This window comes from Trichoderma citrinoviride, assembly GCF_003025115.1.
Source record: "Trichoderma citrinoviride strain TUCIM 6016 unplaced genomic scaffold BBK36scaffold_4, whole genome shotgun sequence".
In the NCBI taxonomy this organism is placed as follows: domain Eukaryota; kingdom Fungi; phylum Ascomycota; class Sordariomycetes; order Hypocreales; family Hypocreaceae; genus Trichoderma; species Trichoderma citrinoviride.
Genome location: NW_020194712.1, coordinates 546283 through 559114, shown reverse-complemented (window position 1 = coordinate 559114; position 12832 = coordinate 546283). Strand labels below are relative to the sequence as shown.

At 56.1% G+C, this 12832-nt stretch overlaps 5 protein-coding genes across 5 annotated transcripts; 1 reads left to right on the top strand and 4 right to left on the bottom strand.

Annotated features, from left to right (window-relative positions):
* Positions 1-132: 132 nt before the first annotated feature.
* Positions 133-1609, bottom strand: BBK36DRAFT_1134776 (Low temperature viability protein). Its single transcript, XM_024892417.1, has 2 exons — positions 1558-1609; positions 133-1479 (listed from the first exon to the last, which is right to left on the bottom strand). The coding sequence occupies exons 1-2, from the start codon at positions 1575-1577 to the stop codon at positions 276-278; spliced, it is 1224 nt and encodes a 407-aa protein (XP_024751266.1). The 5' UTR covers positions 1578-1609; the 3' UTR covers positions 133-275.
* A 336-nt stretch (positions 1610-1945) lies between these two features.
* BBK36DRAFT_1114399 (putative ribosome biogenesis GTPase Lsg1) lies at positions 1946-3992 on the top strand (the record flags this gene model as incomplete). The annotated part of the gene is made up of 2 exons (XM_024890024.1): positions 1946-2963; positions 3028-3992. The coding sequence occupies 2 exons, from the start codon at positions 1946-1948 to the stop codon at positions 3990-3992; spliced, it is 1983 nt and encodes a 660-aa protein (XP_024751265.1).
* Positions 3993-4360: 368 nt separating this feature from the next.
* On the bottom strand, positions 4361-6963 carry BBK36DRAFT_49971 (NOL1/NOP2/sun family putative RNA met; the record flags this gene model as incomplete). The annotated part of the gene is made up of 7 exons (XM_024898166.1): positions 4361-4901; positions 5002-5205; positions 5275-5420; positions 5494-5544; positions 5631-5649; positions 5720-6042; positions 6142-6963. The coding sequence occupies 7 exons, from the start codon at positions 6961-6963 to the stop codon at positions 4361-4363; spliced, it is 2106 nt and encodes a 701-aa protein (XP_024751264.1).
* Positions 6964-7830: 867 nt separating this feature from the next.
* BBK36DRAFT_1194347 (hypothetical protein) lies at positions 7831-10478 on the bottom strand (the record flags this gene model as incomplete). The annotated part of the gene is made up of 2 exons (XM_024896852.1): positions 9242-10478; positions 7831-8986 (listed from the first exon to the last, which is right to left on the bottom strand). Exons 1-2 carry the CDS (start codon positions 10360-10362, stop codon positions 7831-7833), a joined length of 2277 nt encoding a protein of 758 aa, XP_024751263.1. The 5' UTR covers positions 10363-10478.
* Positions 10479-11861: 1383 nt separating this feature from the next.
* BBK36DRAFT_1194344 (hypothetical protein) lies at positions 11862-12832 on the bottom strand (the record flags this gene model as incomplete). The annotated part of the gene is made up of 3 exons (XM_024896851.1): positions 11862-12474; positions 12643-12674; positions 12815-12832. The coding sequence occupies 3 exons, from the start codon at positions 12830-12832 to the stop codon at positions 11862-11864; spliced, it is 663 nt and encodes a 220-aa protein (XP_024751262.1).

The window sequence follows — 12832 nt, the reverse complement described above, 5'->3', positions numbered from 1 at the left end:
TTCAAGATGGTTCAAGTAAAAGAAGAATAAACTAATAGTGAAGAAATCAAGAGCAGTCAACTGACAGCAGGCGAGAAGGAGAAGTGGACATTATCTCTCTATCTGCGTCTTCACCCAGTCTATACCAGAATGCAGAGGCGCCTCACTTGAAAAACTTACAAAAAGAGAATAGAAGAGGAGGAATATGATCGTTAAATGGAAATCGCTAGCCCTTGATTCACTTTTTGCCTGCGCGTTACGCCGCCCCGTCTTTTCCCATTCCCATCATGCCATATTCATGATTTGACACGGCCTCGAATGCGTGGAGGCCCCAGTTCTCGCCGGATTTCGTCAAGCTGCTCCAAGCCTGTCTGCGCCTTTGACTTCTTTGACGTGCGCTTTCCAGGCTTTGTGTAAGAGCCAAGGAAATCATCCAGGATACCATCAAAGTCTCCCCGAATCGGTCCCTGGACGCTCGAGGCCGTTGACACCTCGGATACGGATCCCACATCGTCAAAGTCTTCGTTGTAGCGAGCCTCCAGCCTCTCGAACCTCTCGTCCAGCAATGAAAGCTGCTCTGTCCGTACCAGCGATGAGGATGTCATGGAGTACGCCGAGGCATTCGTCAGCGCGCCCTTGCGCTTCTTCGTCCTGCCTCCGTTGGTGGTCGTTGTCCACATGGACTCGACTCCCGAACGTGACGGAGCTGTTGGTTCACGCTGTCCTTTCTGGTCCTTCTTGAATTTCTTAAAGTCCTCCATCCAGTCTTCTGAAGGTCCTTCTTCTGGCTGAACCTTGACAAGATCGGGTACTTGCTCCTTGTATTCCTTGGTGGGCTTTGCTGTAGCATCGGATTCCCATCCATCGTCCTCGTCGTCATCGAATCCCATATTCTCGAAATCGTAATCCTCAAGCTCTTCTCCGTCCTTGGACAGCTGCTGGAAGATGTCTTCATCATCGTCAACATAAGCGTCGTCTTCCAAGGCTTCTAGAACCTCTCGCAGTCGAGGGTCCATGTCGGGGTTGAATCCGGCGATGGCATCGGGCACATCCTGCTGAGCCTGGTAGGTCAGCCGGGTGAGATTCTTGGATGGCAGCATCTCCTCGTCCAAAAGATCGCCCGACTTGTGCTCGAGGTCCATCTGTCGCAGAGCATCCTCCAACGACTGCTTCTGCTTGCCCTTGCCCTTGTTCTGCGTCGCGGTGGATTCGACAAACACGACATCTCCGCCGCCCGAGTTGAGGTCTCTCAAGTGCTGCATGTAGTCGTACTCGGTGTCGTCGAAGTAGACGCCATAGTTTGCGGCTTCGCCCTCGTTGGCGCGGATGTGTTCCGCATCTGATCCCAGCTCGGATGCCAGGTCATCCAAATGCTTCACTTTTGAACCGGCTTTTGTCTGGACCGGGTTCAGCACCATGGACGGCGCATTCTCGTCGTGGATGAGCGGATCATTCTGCGGACGGTGGACGAGCGTGAAGTGCTGCGCCGTCTTCTTATCACTACATGTATCGCAGGGAGTCAGCCGTGCTCAAGCAGCACACAAGAACACACAGAGCAGAGCAACGGGATCAACGTACATCCACTTTCCCTTGGGCATCTTGGCGATTTTGCGATTTGCGTTGAATCAGTTGAGCATGGACAAGAAGCGGGCTCGTTGACCTACCGCAAGACTTCCCAAGAAATTTCTTGGTAGCGCCGGTACAGTCCGGCGCCCGATAGCACTGTATGGGGCTGTGTGACTGTGCATCTAATTACAGTGCGAGAAACTTTTCCGCATGACTATCCAAAAAATTTGCCCCTCCATCGCTGCATGTATTATTCAGCCCGCAAACCTGGACATGCGGTCGACCTTCCACAAACACAATATTCAGCCTTGTCCTCTCTGCGATCGAGGGCATACAGACTATATATTTTGAAATTGTTTGAAGAATCGCATACCGAGGAGTCATCGAAAAAGCCGCCAAGATGGTGTTGGCAAAGTCAAAGAAGAATGAGGGGCTGGGCAACACGCTGATGAACGACCGCTTCGGCAAGGGCAGAGGCTCTGACCACAAGAAGACGTCGGCCTTGATGCGAACGAACCACACGACGGGCGAGCAGTACCTGGTCAACGAGAAGAAGGATGCCGCCTGGGTCAAGATGCGCTCCGTCACGGAGCAGGGCGCGCTGGACGAGTTCCTGGCCACTGCCGAGCTGGCCGGCACCGACTTCACGGCCGAGAAGATGAACAACGTCAAGATCATCCACACCGACCAGCGGAATCCCTACCTGCTGTCCGCCACCGAAGAGCGAGCCGTCCTGGGCAAGCACCGACAACACAAGAACCGGCTGACGGTCCCGCGAAGGCCGCAGTGGGATGCCTCGACGACTCGGGAGGAGCTCGACAGGCGAGAGCGAGAGGCTCTCGTTTCGTGGCGAAGGGGGCTGGCAGAGCTGCAGGAGAACAACGACCTGCTGATGACGCCGTTTGAGCGAAACATTGAAGTTTGGAGACAGCTGTGGAGAGTCATTGAGAGATCGGACCTCATTGTGCAGATTGTGGACGCGAGAAACCCGCTGCTGTTCCGATCCGAGGATTTAGAATCATACGTCAAGGCGGTTGATCCCAAGAAGGAGAATCTGCTTCTGATCAACAAGGCCGATATGATGACGCCCAAGCAGCGCAAGGCGTGGGCAAAGCATCTGAGGGAGGCAGGCATTGCGTACAAGTTCTTCTCCGCACAACTTGCGAAGGAGATGATTGAAGCCAGGGAGAATGCGGATAGCGAGTCAGACGAGGAGCCGTCTTCTTCATCGAAACAGGCTCAGAAAGCTCCTCAAAAGGAGGCAGAGGATGGGAGTGAAGTCGAGGCGGGCGAGGCAGCCGAGGTAGAGCAGGGAGAAAGCTCAAAGGGCAAAGCGCCGGTAGATGACGAGGACACCCAGATTCTCACAGTCGAAGAGCTGGAGGAGATTTTCCTAAGATATGCCCCTACCGACAGAGGTAAGCCACTCTCAACCTCCTCAAACAAGACCTTTTTTCCATTCATGCTAACCCACGGGCACAGACTCAGACCACAAACTCCAAGTCGGCTTGGTCGGCTACCCCAACGTCGGTAAATCCTCCACCATCAACGCCCTCATCGGAGCCAAGAAGGTCTCCGTCTCCTCAACGCCCGGAAAGACGAAGCACTTCCAGACCATCCACCTCAGCGACCGCGTCATCCTGTGTGATTGCCCCGGTCTCGTCTTCCCCAACTTCGCCACCACCAAGGCCGACCTCGTCACCCAGGGCGTGCTGCCCATTGACCAGATGCGCGAGCACTCGGGACCCGTGGGCCTGGTCGCCAAGAGGATCCCGCAGCCGTTCCTGGAAGCCATCTACGGCATCAAGATCAACACGAGGCCCGTCGAGGAGGGAGGCACCGGCGTTCCGACCGCCGAGGAGCTGCTTCGTGCGTATGCCACCGCCAGAGGCTTCCAGACGCAGGGACTGGGCCAGCCGGACGAGGCGCGAGCGTCGAGGTACATCCTCAAGGACTACGTCAACGGAAAGCTCCTCTTCGTCCATCCTCCCCCCGGCATCGAAGACGAAAAGGCCTTCAACTCAGAGCTCTACGACGAAGCCCACCTCCCCGAGCGCCGCCGCGCCGCTCTGGTAGCCGCCACAGAGGCCCTTTCCCTCGGCGGCGCCGACGACGAGAGCGTCGCCTCCGAGTTCGTTTCCCTCCCGCAGGGCCCCAAGTCCCAGAAGCTGGACAAGAGCTTCTTCACGCCCAAGAACGTCCGCGGCCACGTCAGCATGCCGTTCAACTACAAGTACAGCGAGCAGGGCAGCAGCAGCGGCAGCACCGCCGGCGGCACCAAGATGCTCAGCGGGCGCAAGGCCCGGGCGGCGATTGCCCTGGAGAACGGGCTGGATCCCAAGGACGTGCAGATTGGGTCCGGCAAGAAGCATTTCAAAAAGGGGGCGCCGAAGGGCATGGGGAGGAAGACGAGGAGGGGGCCGGCGGCGAATGTTATGGATGACTAGATGGTTCTAACTTTTGTTATTTCTTTTTATGGGAATTGAGAAATGAATGAAGTCGGTAAAAGACTCATTGTCTTGTCATCGTCTGGCACGTTGTATCTTACAAAGAGTCTCGTTGAAATGCAAACTGGGATCGAAAGGCCGTTATGAAATCGAATCTTTTTTTTGATAACCCACAATGTGACCGTAAACCACAAATGCTCATCCCATGAGAAACAGAAAATCAAATAAAATACCAGCCAAACCCAACAGATTCCCCTCCTTCCCCCTCCCCTTATCTGTCTCCCAAAGACATCACTCTTATACGATGCTATTAACAGTATATAAATCGCGCTCTCCTTCGTATCTCTTTCTCTCTTTTATCTTTCTCTTCACTTCTTCTCCTCAGCCTTGGACTTCTTCTCCTGACCCTTGGGCTTCTTCAAAGACCTCGGATCCAGGCCTCTCCTCCGCATGGCATTCTTCTTCGCCTTCTCGATATACTTGACATCCTCCTCCTCATCGAAAGCGCTGAAATCGCCCTTTCCAGAAGAAGAAGAAGTGCTGCCATTGCTGCTCTTCCCCTTCTTACCCGCCTTCTTCTCCTCGGCCTCGGTGTCATCATCCTCCGTAGCGATGGGCGTCCTGTCGACGACCTCGACCTCGGTATCCGCGCCAGCGGCGGCCGCACCGCCAGACTTCTTGCCGGCGGCGCCAATGGCGTTGGGCGGGGTCGGCCCAATCTTCTGGAATTTTGCGACGTAGAAGCCGTCAATGTTGTGCGCGTGCGGGTAGAACCGGCGGGTGAGCTTGAGGCTGGGGTGGAACTTCTTGCCCATGAAGCTGGTGAATCCCTCCTTGCCGAAGGGGATGCCGGTGTCGACGAGCTTTACGTTGGGGCGGCGGGACAGGGCGTAGTTGACAACGGCCTCGCTGTTTTTTTGACAAAAAGGACAGGTTAGAGATTATTTTTCTCTTCCTTTTCAGGGGTATGAAATGAGGGGGGGAATGGGAATTGAGAATGCTTGCTTACTTCTCCTCGGTCGTGACGCTACATGTTGAGTAGACAAGGAAACCACCAGTCTCGCTGGCATGATTGACCGAGTCAATGGCTGATAGTAACAGCTGCTTCTGCATGTGCGGCAGTGAAATAAAGTCCTTCTCGTCCTTGTTCGTCTTGACGCTGGGGTCCTTTGAGATGACGCCCGTTCCGGAGCAGGGGGCATCAAGAAGGACTCTGTTCGCGACCAGTTAGCCTCCGACCTCTTTTAATCATTGGTTTCTCAAGACCATCAAGGCTGCTCACCTGTCGAAACCTCCCATGACTCGGGGAAACTCGCGACCGTCGTAGCTGCAGACGATGACGTTGCGAACGCCCAGACGAGCAACGTTACCAATCAGACCCTTGGCACGCTCCTTGTTGGGATCGTTGGCGAAGACGACACCGGTGTTCTAAAGACATGTGAGCGGCGCTATTCTTGACTGAAAATGCTTATGAGGGTTAGCTCGGGGTGTCGAGGCTTACGTTCATCATGGCTGAGCAATAGGTTGTCTTTCCGCCGGGGGCAGAGGCCATCTACTCAACATGTTAGTGCTGTCTCACAGGCCGGAATCCGTCGTTAAGAAAAGCAACGATACTCTGCAAGGTGGTCAAGCACATACATCGAGAACTCGCTCATTCCTAGAACAAACAATCGTCAGCTCTCCGCACTCAATTACTCAACGGCCGACACAAGCCAGAAAGAACTCACGGTTGCGGTGAAAGCGCCATAACAGGCAAGAAAGAGGCAGCAGCCTGAATGATGTAGTGGCCGGCAAGATACTCGGGCGTAGCACCCAGGGGCACGTTGGTCTCGAAAATCTGCAAGCCGACCTTGCTCCATTTGCCCACGGGCTCGAGCGTGACGCCGCGGTTGATGAGCGCCTGGGCGAGGTCTCTTCGGTGCGTTCGCAGGGTATTTGTTCGGATGACGACGGGACGCGGCATCTCGTTGGCTTCGAAGAAGGCAAAGGCCTCTCGGGGGGTGAACAGGTTGAAGAGCTTCTCGGCCAGGTAAGGGCTGTAGCCGTAGTACTGCAAATCGAGAAAGGTCGCGTTAGCGCACAAACCTCATACAAAAAAGACTTGACCGTGACAGGGAAAGAGAATAGAGGGAACAGCAAGCGAACTTACACCGCAGATATCCTTGAGCAGCTGAGCAGTATACTCCGCCCTCGACCTCCCCTCCTCGGCCAAGTTGGCAAAATCATCCAGCACCCGTATGTTATCCGTTATCCTCTGTCGCAGCAGCTGCAGATCCGGCGCGAGCAGGGCCTGGCTCTTCTTCGCCAGGTCGTCCTCCTCCTCGTCCTCGTCAAGGCCTTCGCCAAAGATCTTGGGCCCGTCAATGTTGGTCTGCATCGCAGACTCTTGCAGCTCGGCTTCGGTGATGGCCTTGTCCTTGGCCAGCTTCTCGTCCAGTTTCCGCGACAGGCCAACAATGTTGGCGGCCGTCAGCTTCTCTTCGGCGTCGGACTCATCCTCGTCGTCGGAGAAGACGAATTTGCCCTTCTTGCCTTCCTCCTGGTCGTCCGAGTCAAACACCGAGTCGTCCTCTTCCGCATCGTCATCCTCATCCTCATCATCTGACCAGATGCTCTTCTTCTTCTTGTCCCCGGAAGAGGCCTCCTCGTCAGAAGACGCATTGTCCTCCAGCTGGTCTAGATCGAACTCGTCACCCATCTCCTCGTCCTCGGAACCGTCCTCCTCCGGCTCCGGCTGCTGCTTCTTCTTCGGCTTCCCATTGCTCTTGGCGCTCGCCTTCTTGGGCGCGGGCTCCGGCTTCTTGGCCGCCGCGGCGCCCTTGGCCGTCTTGCGCTTCTTGTTGCTCAGCGACGCCTTCTCGACCGGCGGCTCCACGGGCAGGCCTGCTTTCCGCTTGAGGTTGGCAAAGTGTTCCTCGGACAGGGCTTCGGGCATGCCCTGCTTTCTCTTCATGCGGCGACCTTGACCCATGATTGCGGATTGAGAATTGCTGTTCTGGTTGGGGAAAAGGTGTAAGCAATCTCAACGGGTGGATGGATATGAGGTCTGGCTGCGATTTTGTAGGCGCGGCGGGACTGCCTCGATTTTTTCAAGAGTCCTCTGGCAACTTTTTTTTTCGGCCGATTATCGATAAGCCAACTTACTAGCGACCCCCGGCGGACTCAGGGGTCCGGATGATGTAATGCGCTTGTGCGCGTACCTGAAAAGAGGTCCCCCGAACCTAAAACAACTGGATTTGCGATGAACTTGAATATGTAAATGAATGCTGCCATCTATGAAATTGAGCTTCAAATGTGCTGTGTGTTTTGATTGATTGTGTTGTTTGTCCAACCCTCCATCTATAGTTCTGCTGTACTTGGCGCTGTTGAGTACATGTACCTACGTACGTCCGGGAAGCGCTGCTGGAAGGACCTGCACAACGTGAATAGCATCACACACCGCGATATCCATTCAAACTCGCTTATAGACACCTTCGTAGACATAACCGCAGCGTGCAAGATGTAGTATCTGATAGTTGATATGTATTCCACAAATTGTTCACATGTTAAACCGCTAGGTATATGGGTATCCTCCGACAATGGCTATGACTCGCTCCAGCAATGACACCTCGTGTAGACGTTCATGACATGCTATGCCCACCCAAACAAAACTCCGTGCATGATGTTCCAAACATGCGAATAACAAAATGACAGCTTCTCGTCTCCGTCATATCAACTCCCGTCCCAAGATGTAGAGAAACTGATGTCTCGCCTGTCCGTGTATGACACATGCACCGTGTCCCCAGAAATATGTTCAAAGAAGAAAACAAAAGAAAGGCCCCAAAAGGGGGGAGCAAGATCAACCTCTCCTGAACACGCGCTTCGTGCCCCCGGCTTTTCCAATCTCGCCAAACTTCTTGTCATTTGACTTCCTATCCGGGCCACTGGCCATGCGTACCTTTTCTTTGACGCTTTCAACCCAAGCCTTGCTCTCCTCACTCAAGTCTTTCTGTTTGGCCTTCGGCCCTGCTAGGCCCAAGAAGGAACCCTCGTCCTCTACCCAGCTCAGCCGCGAGTTGGGCCTCGAAATGGCCGAGCCTTCAGATGGAGGCGTGCCTGCAGCCGCCTGACCTGGCGTTACTGGGGTCTTGGGGCGCAGGGAGCTGTTGACGCTGCTCCTGCGAGGCTTGCGCGCGCCCAGGGGGCTCGCAGAAGGGCGGTCTTCGGCAGCGGAAGGTGGCCGGCTCGGAGGGCTGGCAGCATTGGTTGGCGGATTAGATGCGCGAGGAATATCGCGGACCTCTACCTTGACCTTATCTTTGCCGTTGGAGCGGCGGCCATGATGGCTGGCGTACTCCTTCAGGTACTCGGACAAGTCGGCCCAACCACCACCAACGCGGACCATGACTCGCTCTCCGTTTTCTCCAACACAGCGTATGAACAGCTTGATGGGGGCCTCATTGTCTGACCTAGAGAGATGATAGACCCGGATCGGATAGTGGCCCTTGGAGCGCGTCCTCTGCTTGACGGGGGACAGGGTGAACGAAGGCGTAGCAGTTCGGGTGGACATGCCCGACGTGCTCCGCTTCATGGGCTCCCTGGACGGCTTCGATCTCAAGCGGGGGAGCTGGAGATCTGGCGGGTTCAGGTTGATACCCGATGTTCCGTTGGTGAGCCTGATTTTGGCTGGTATGGATTCAATAATCTGGCTGATCTGCAGCCGTAGCTGCTGTTCACCAGCGCTTTCCCGGCGGGAAGGTGGACCGGGGATATCGGGAGCGTACGAGTCCTCAAAGTCATCCAGGAAGGAATCCTCAAATGTCGATTGTAAGAATGACTCGTCGTCCTCGGGCGTCGCTGCCACCATGGGGCTGTCGAGAAGGCCCATGGAAGCCTCCCCGGCACGTCGGGCTACCTCTGGAGGCGAGCTTGGTGGGCTGTCGCCATCGGGGTAAGACGCCTCGCGGAGGCGGCTCTTGGCAGCGGCGGGGGATGCAGACACCTCAGGGGCATCACTCGACACGTCGTCCGTGTAGCTGGGGGAATGGTGGAGTGTGGTAGACGTTGGGGAGCCAACGCTGCCGCGCCTGCGGCCGTTCCGTACAGGTGGCAGCCCGAGTTCGTCATCTTCCTCGCTGATAGCGGACATGCGGTCGTCCAGCATGCCAGACTCAGGCGTGAGATTTTCTTCAGACGAGGACAGTTCATCTTCCGCAATGGGGTCTAGGTACGCTCCGTGGTCCGATTCGCTAGTGCCAGGCACCAGCAACAAGGGCGGCGAGAGTTTGCTCTCGGCATGGGCCCTCGTGGGAGACGGTGAGAGCGACGACGGCTTCCTAAGATGGAGAGTCTTGGGCTTGGTCTTTGCCAACTTGGCCTCGGCCAGCTTGCGCTCACAAGCGGAGACCCATTCGCCATAGCCCTGCTCTACATCCTCCATGCGAGTGAGCCACTCATCCGGGAGGGTGTCCGGGGCGCCCTCCAAGCAGTCGAGCATGTAGTCCAGAGTGCGGCCGGGATCGGCAACCTTGAGCGCAAGCGACTGTCTTCTAGCGTCAAAGTCCTTGGAGGTCAGGGTGCGCGGGGGCAAGACGATGGCCTTCCTGCTGGGGCGCTCCATCTCCCAGTGGGACTGGGAAATGGCCTCCCAGTTCTCTCCAAGAAGCGCTTCGACCTCTTGGATGGCTTGGAGAAAGGGATTGACGTGCCGAAGGACGGTGATGCGCATGTGCCACAGCTGCAGCAGCCGGGACAGCCTGGCTAGGTTGGGGAGGGTCTGCACGACAATGGCGGTGATGAGGACGGAAATGTCCTCCATTTTGTGGTAGCCCGATAAGGCTGATAGCATCGAGCGACTGGGGTCCATGTTGATGGGGGTACCCGGTCGGGACAGCGGCAGGATGTGGTCGTTCATGACGTGACCTTTGATCTCCTCGAGATCCAGCTCGTCCATCTCTCTGTTGATTTGGTTTATTCTTGCTTCGTATCTGTCCACCTCTTCGGCAAGGAGGCTTCCCATGTAATGCTTCCTGCCGGCCTCCTCTTCAGGGGTCGGGGGCTGAGCAAAGAGCTTCCTTTGCGTGTTGCTCGGCTCGAGGAACCCCCCCGACCCCGCTTGTTTTGGCCAATTCCACTGGTTCAGCTCGTTGAGCCATTGCCAGATCTTCTGGGATGCCATGGCCGTTCGCATCGCGAAGTCCCGCTCGAGCGCGGAAGCTTCTGCGAGGCAACCCCTTAGAACGCCATCGGGCGGTGTCAATGCCTCGACAACCTTGGAGGGCTCCAGGTGAGCAAAGAAGTCGTCGGCAGGGCGCTGCCGAGCGGCCAGCAGCTGGCCCGGCGTGGGCGTCGACAGCCGCTTCTGCTTGACGAGAACTGGCGTTTCGTTCATGATTGCTTATTCGCGGTCGTCGCGGTTTTGTAGTAGTCGTTAGCGCGTGCAACTAGGTGTAACAGTGATGCCGCCGAGGCATCATCTGCCTTGTCGCTCGAAAAAAGTGTGTTGTTTGTTTCTATTTTCCGTCTCTGGCAGTTTTCAAGTCTTTGTCATGGACCGGGCGGGATGAGGACAGCGATGATTCGGTTCTCGTTGGTGATGCCCATAGTCGACGGAGAACGGCGGTGATGGGTGGCGGTTCTGCGGCTATAACAAGCCAGCCATGCGATCAAGCTATAAGCCGTCAAAAAAAACAGAATGCTAGATACAGGCAAGCGCAAGGAGGCAGCGGCCTCTTTTACACTGCCCGGGTCTTTGCTTGCGACTCCGTACAATTATAGATACAGAGACAAGCGCGACGGGGAAAACAAAAAGCGACAGAAGGAAGCGAGCAGACAGATGCAAATAAGGCTGGCGTTGCACCGGCAAGGAAAAGTCTCCACGCTGGGGAATCAATCCAATGGCTTCTCGCCGCCCTTCCCCTGGTGTAGCTCGGCGGCGGCGTTTGTCGCAGGAAAAAAATGGAATGACGGGGGGGCGTCAGACACAGGAGACCAGCGCAGACAAAGACTCTCGCAGCTGCAGGCGTCCCAAGCCAGATCGGAGCAGGAAACGGTATGGAGGCAAGGCAAGTCACAAGCGGTTTCGTTTCGGCTCGGCGGTTGGGCACAAGCTGAATGGTGCCACCTCAGTGCTGCTGCTGCGCTGGCAAGGCCTCCGGATAAGCGGGCGGCGAATAAGCAGCTGGCGAACAGCGTGGAGTCTGTAATGCGTGCTGCGTTAATGCGTGGGATCCGATCCAGGCTCTCCGGCCGTATGTACGCAATGTGGCGCGCGTGCGTTGGGTATCCGCCGGACCTCGTAGGGGTCTTTTGTTGGGGTCCGTAGGTATGTATGTATGTGTTCGAATCGACGATGGTTATGCAAGTCAGGCGTGGTATCAAGGTATGTCCCGTCGAGACAAGAGGCGATCGAGAGCGACAGTCGCGAAGCAAAAGGGTTACCTGGACAAGGTGTGGTATTGGACGAGAGCGACGGGCTAGGTACCAATCGCGCGCGCGAAAGAGGACCAAAAAAAAAAAAACGAGTGAGAGGTGAGAGAGAGTGAGCGTGAGACAGAGGCCGGAAAAGACTGTTGGAATCAAGGGGCTTGATTGTTCAGAGAGCGGCTGGCCTCGTCAACGGCGATTGGACGCAAAAGCAGCAAAGTCACAGCAAAATCGGGAGCAAAACAAAGCGAGTGACGGAGAGATGCGCAAGACAGACAATGGCGACAGTGATGCAGGCGAAGGGTTAGTTGACAGAGGGAAACAGAACACGACCCAAGGAAATGAGCAGAGAATTGAACGAGCGTGAATCCAGGCGCCAGCCAGCCTCGACACTGCACTGGTCTGGACAAGGCGCGCCGCGACGGCGCCAGCAGCAACCCCGAGCAGCGGAGACCTGGGCAGATATCACTGAGGTGACTGTACCTTGCTCGGCCCTGCCCTGCCCTGCCACAGCCCAGCAACAACGGCCTTTTCTGCTTGATACAGTGGCTCCCTCATCAAACTCTCGATCCCCTTCTGCGGCCTCGTCCAGGTACCGATACGCATGAATTTCCCGGGGCAGCGCGTCTTGACGCCATCGACGTGCAGTGTGTCAGTGCCAAGGTGTACAGGGCAGCGGAACGCGGTGCTGAATGCCGTGCAGCGCCCTGTCGGCACGCTGTGGGCGCTGTGGGATTGATGGTCGTTGCTGGTCTGGTGCCTGTAATCCTCGGACGGGTACCTCGTAGGTGCTGTGCCAACGCCCCGTCGCCCGCTGAACCAAGACACCCCGGCGGCCTCGCTAGGGCCATTAGCGCCTCGTCCCATGGCGGCGCTCATTTGCTGCCTCCCGCTTTGACAAGAGGCAATCTTATTAGCGTCAGGTACCGAGAAGGCGTATTGCCCAGCACGGAAATACAGCCATGAGCCCGTGGTGCAAGCGCCAAGTGCGAGCGCAGGTACCAGTACCCGTGCGTGTTCGTATTTGCGGGTTTCCGTCGCGGTACCAGGGACGCGTCTCGACGCAACGACCGGAGTGCTGGGCAATCCAATGTCAATATTGACTTTCTACGGGGCCCTTGCGTACTCGTACAGACAGCACAGACGGTCGTACATACAGTACATGTATTACAAGGCGGCGCAAACAGGAAACCAAACAACTGCAGTGAACCAGGGACCTGGGACGAGGTACGGAGTACATACATACATATCTTCAGCCTTGACGAGTTTCAATCCACCCTGGACAAATCGAGGGTGAAAAGGTTTTTTTTCCCTCTCCCTCTCTTCCGCTCATTGTTCGTGGTTTCGTCACACGTCTCCACTCCCTCCCATCCATCCGGTTCTGCCATGCCAACCAGGCCAACTGATGAGAGACACACCTCAGCTTTTTGATTCAT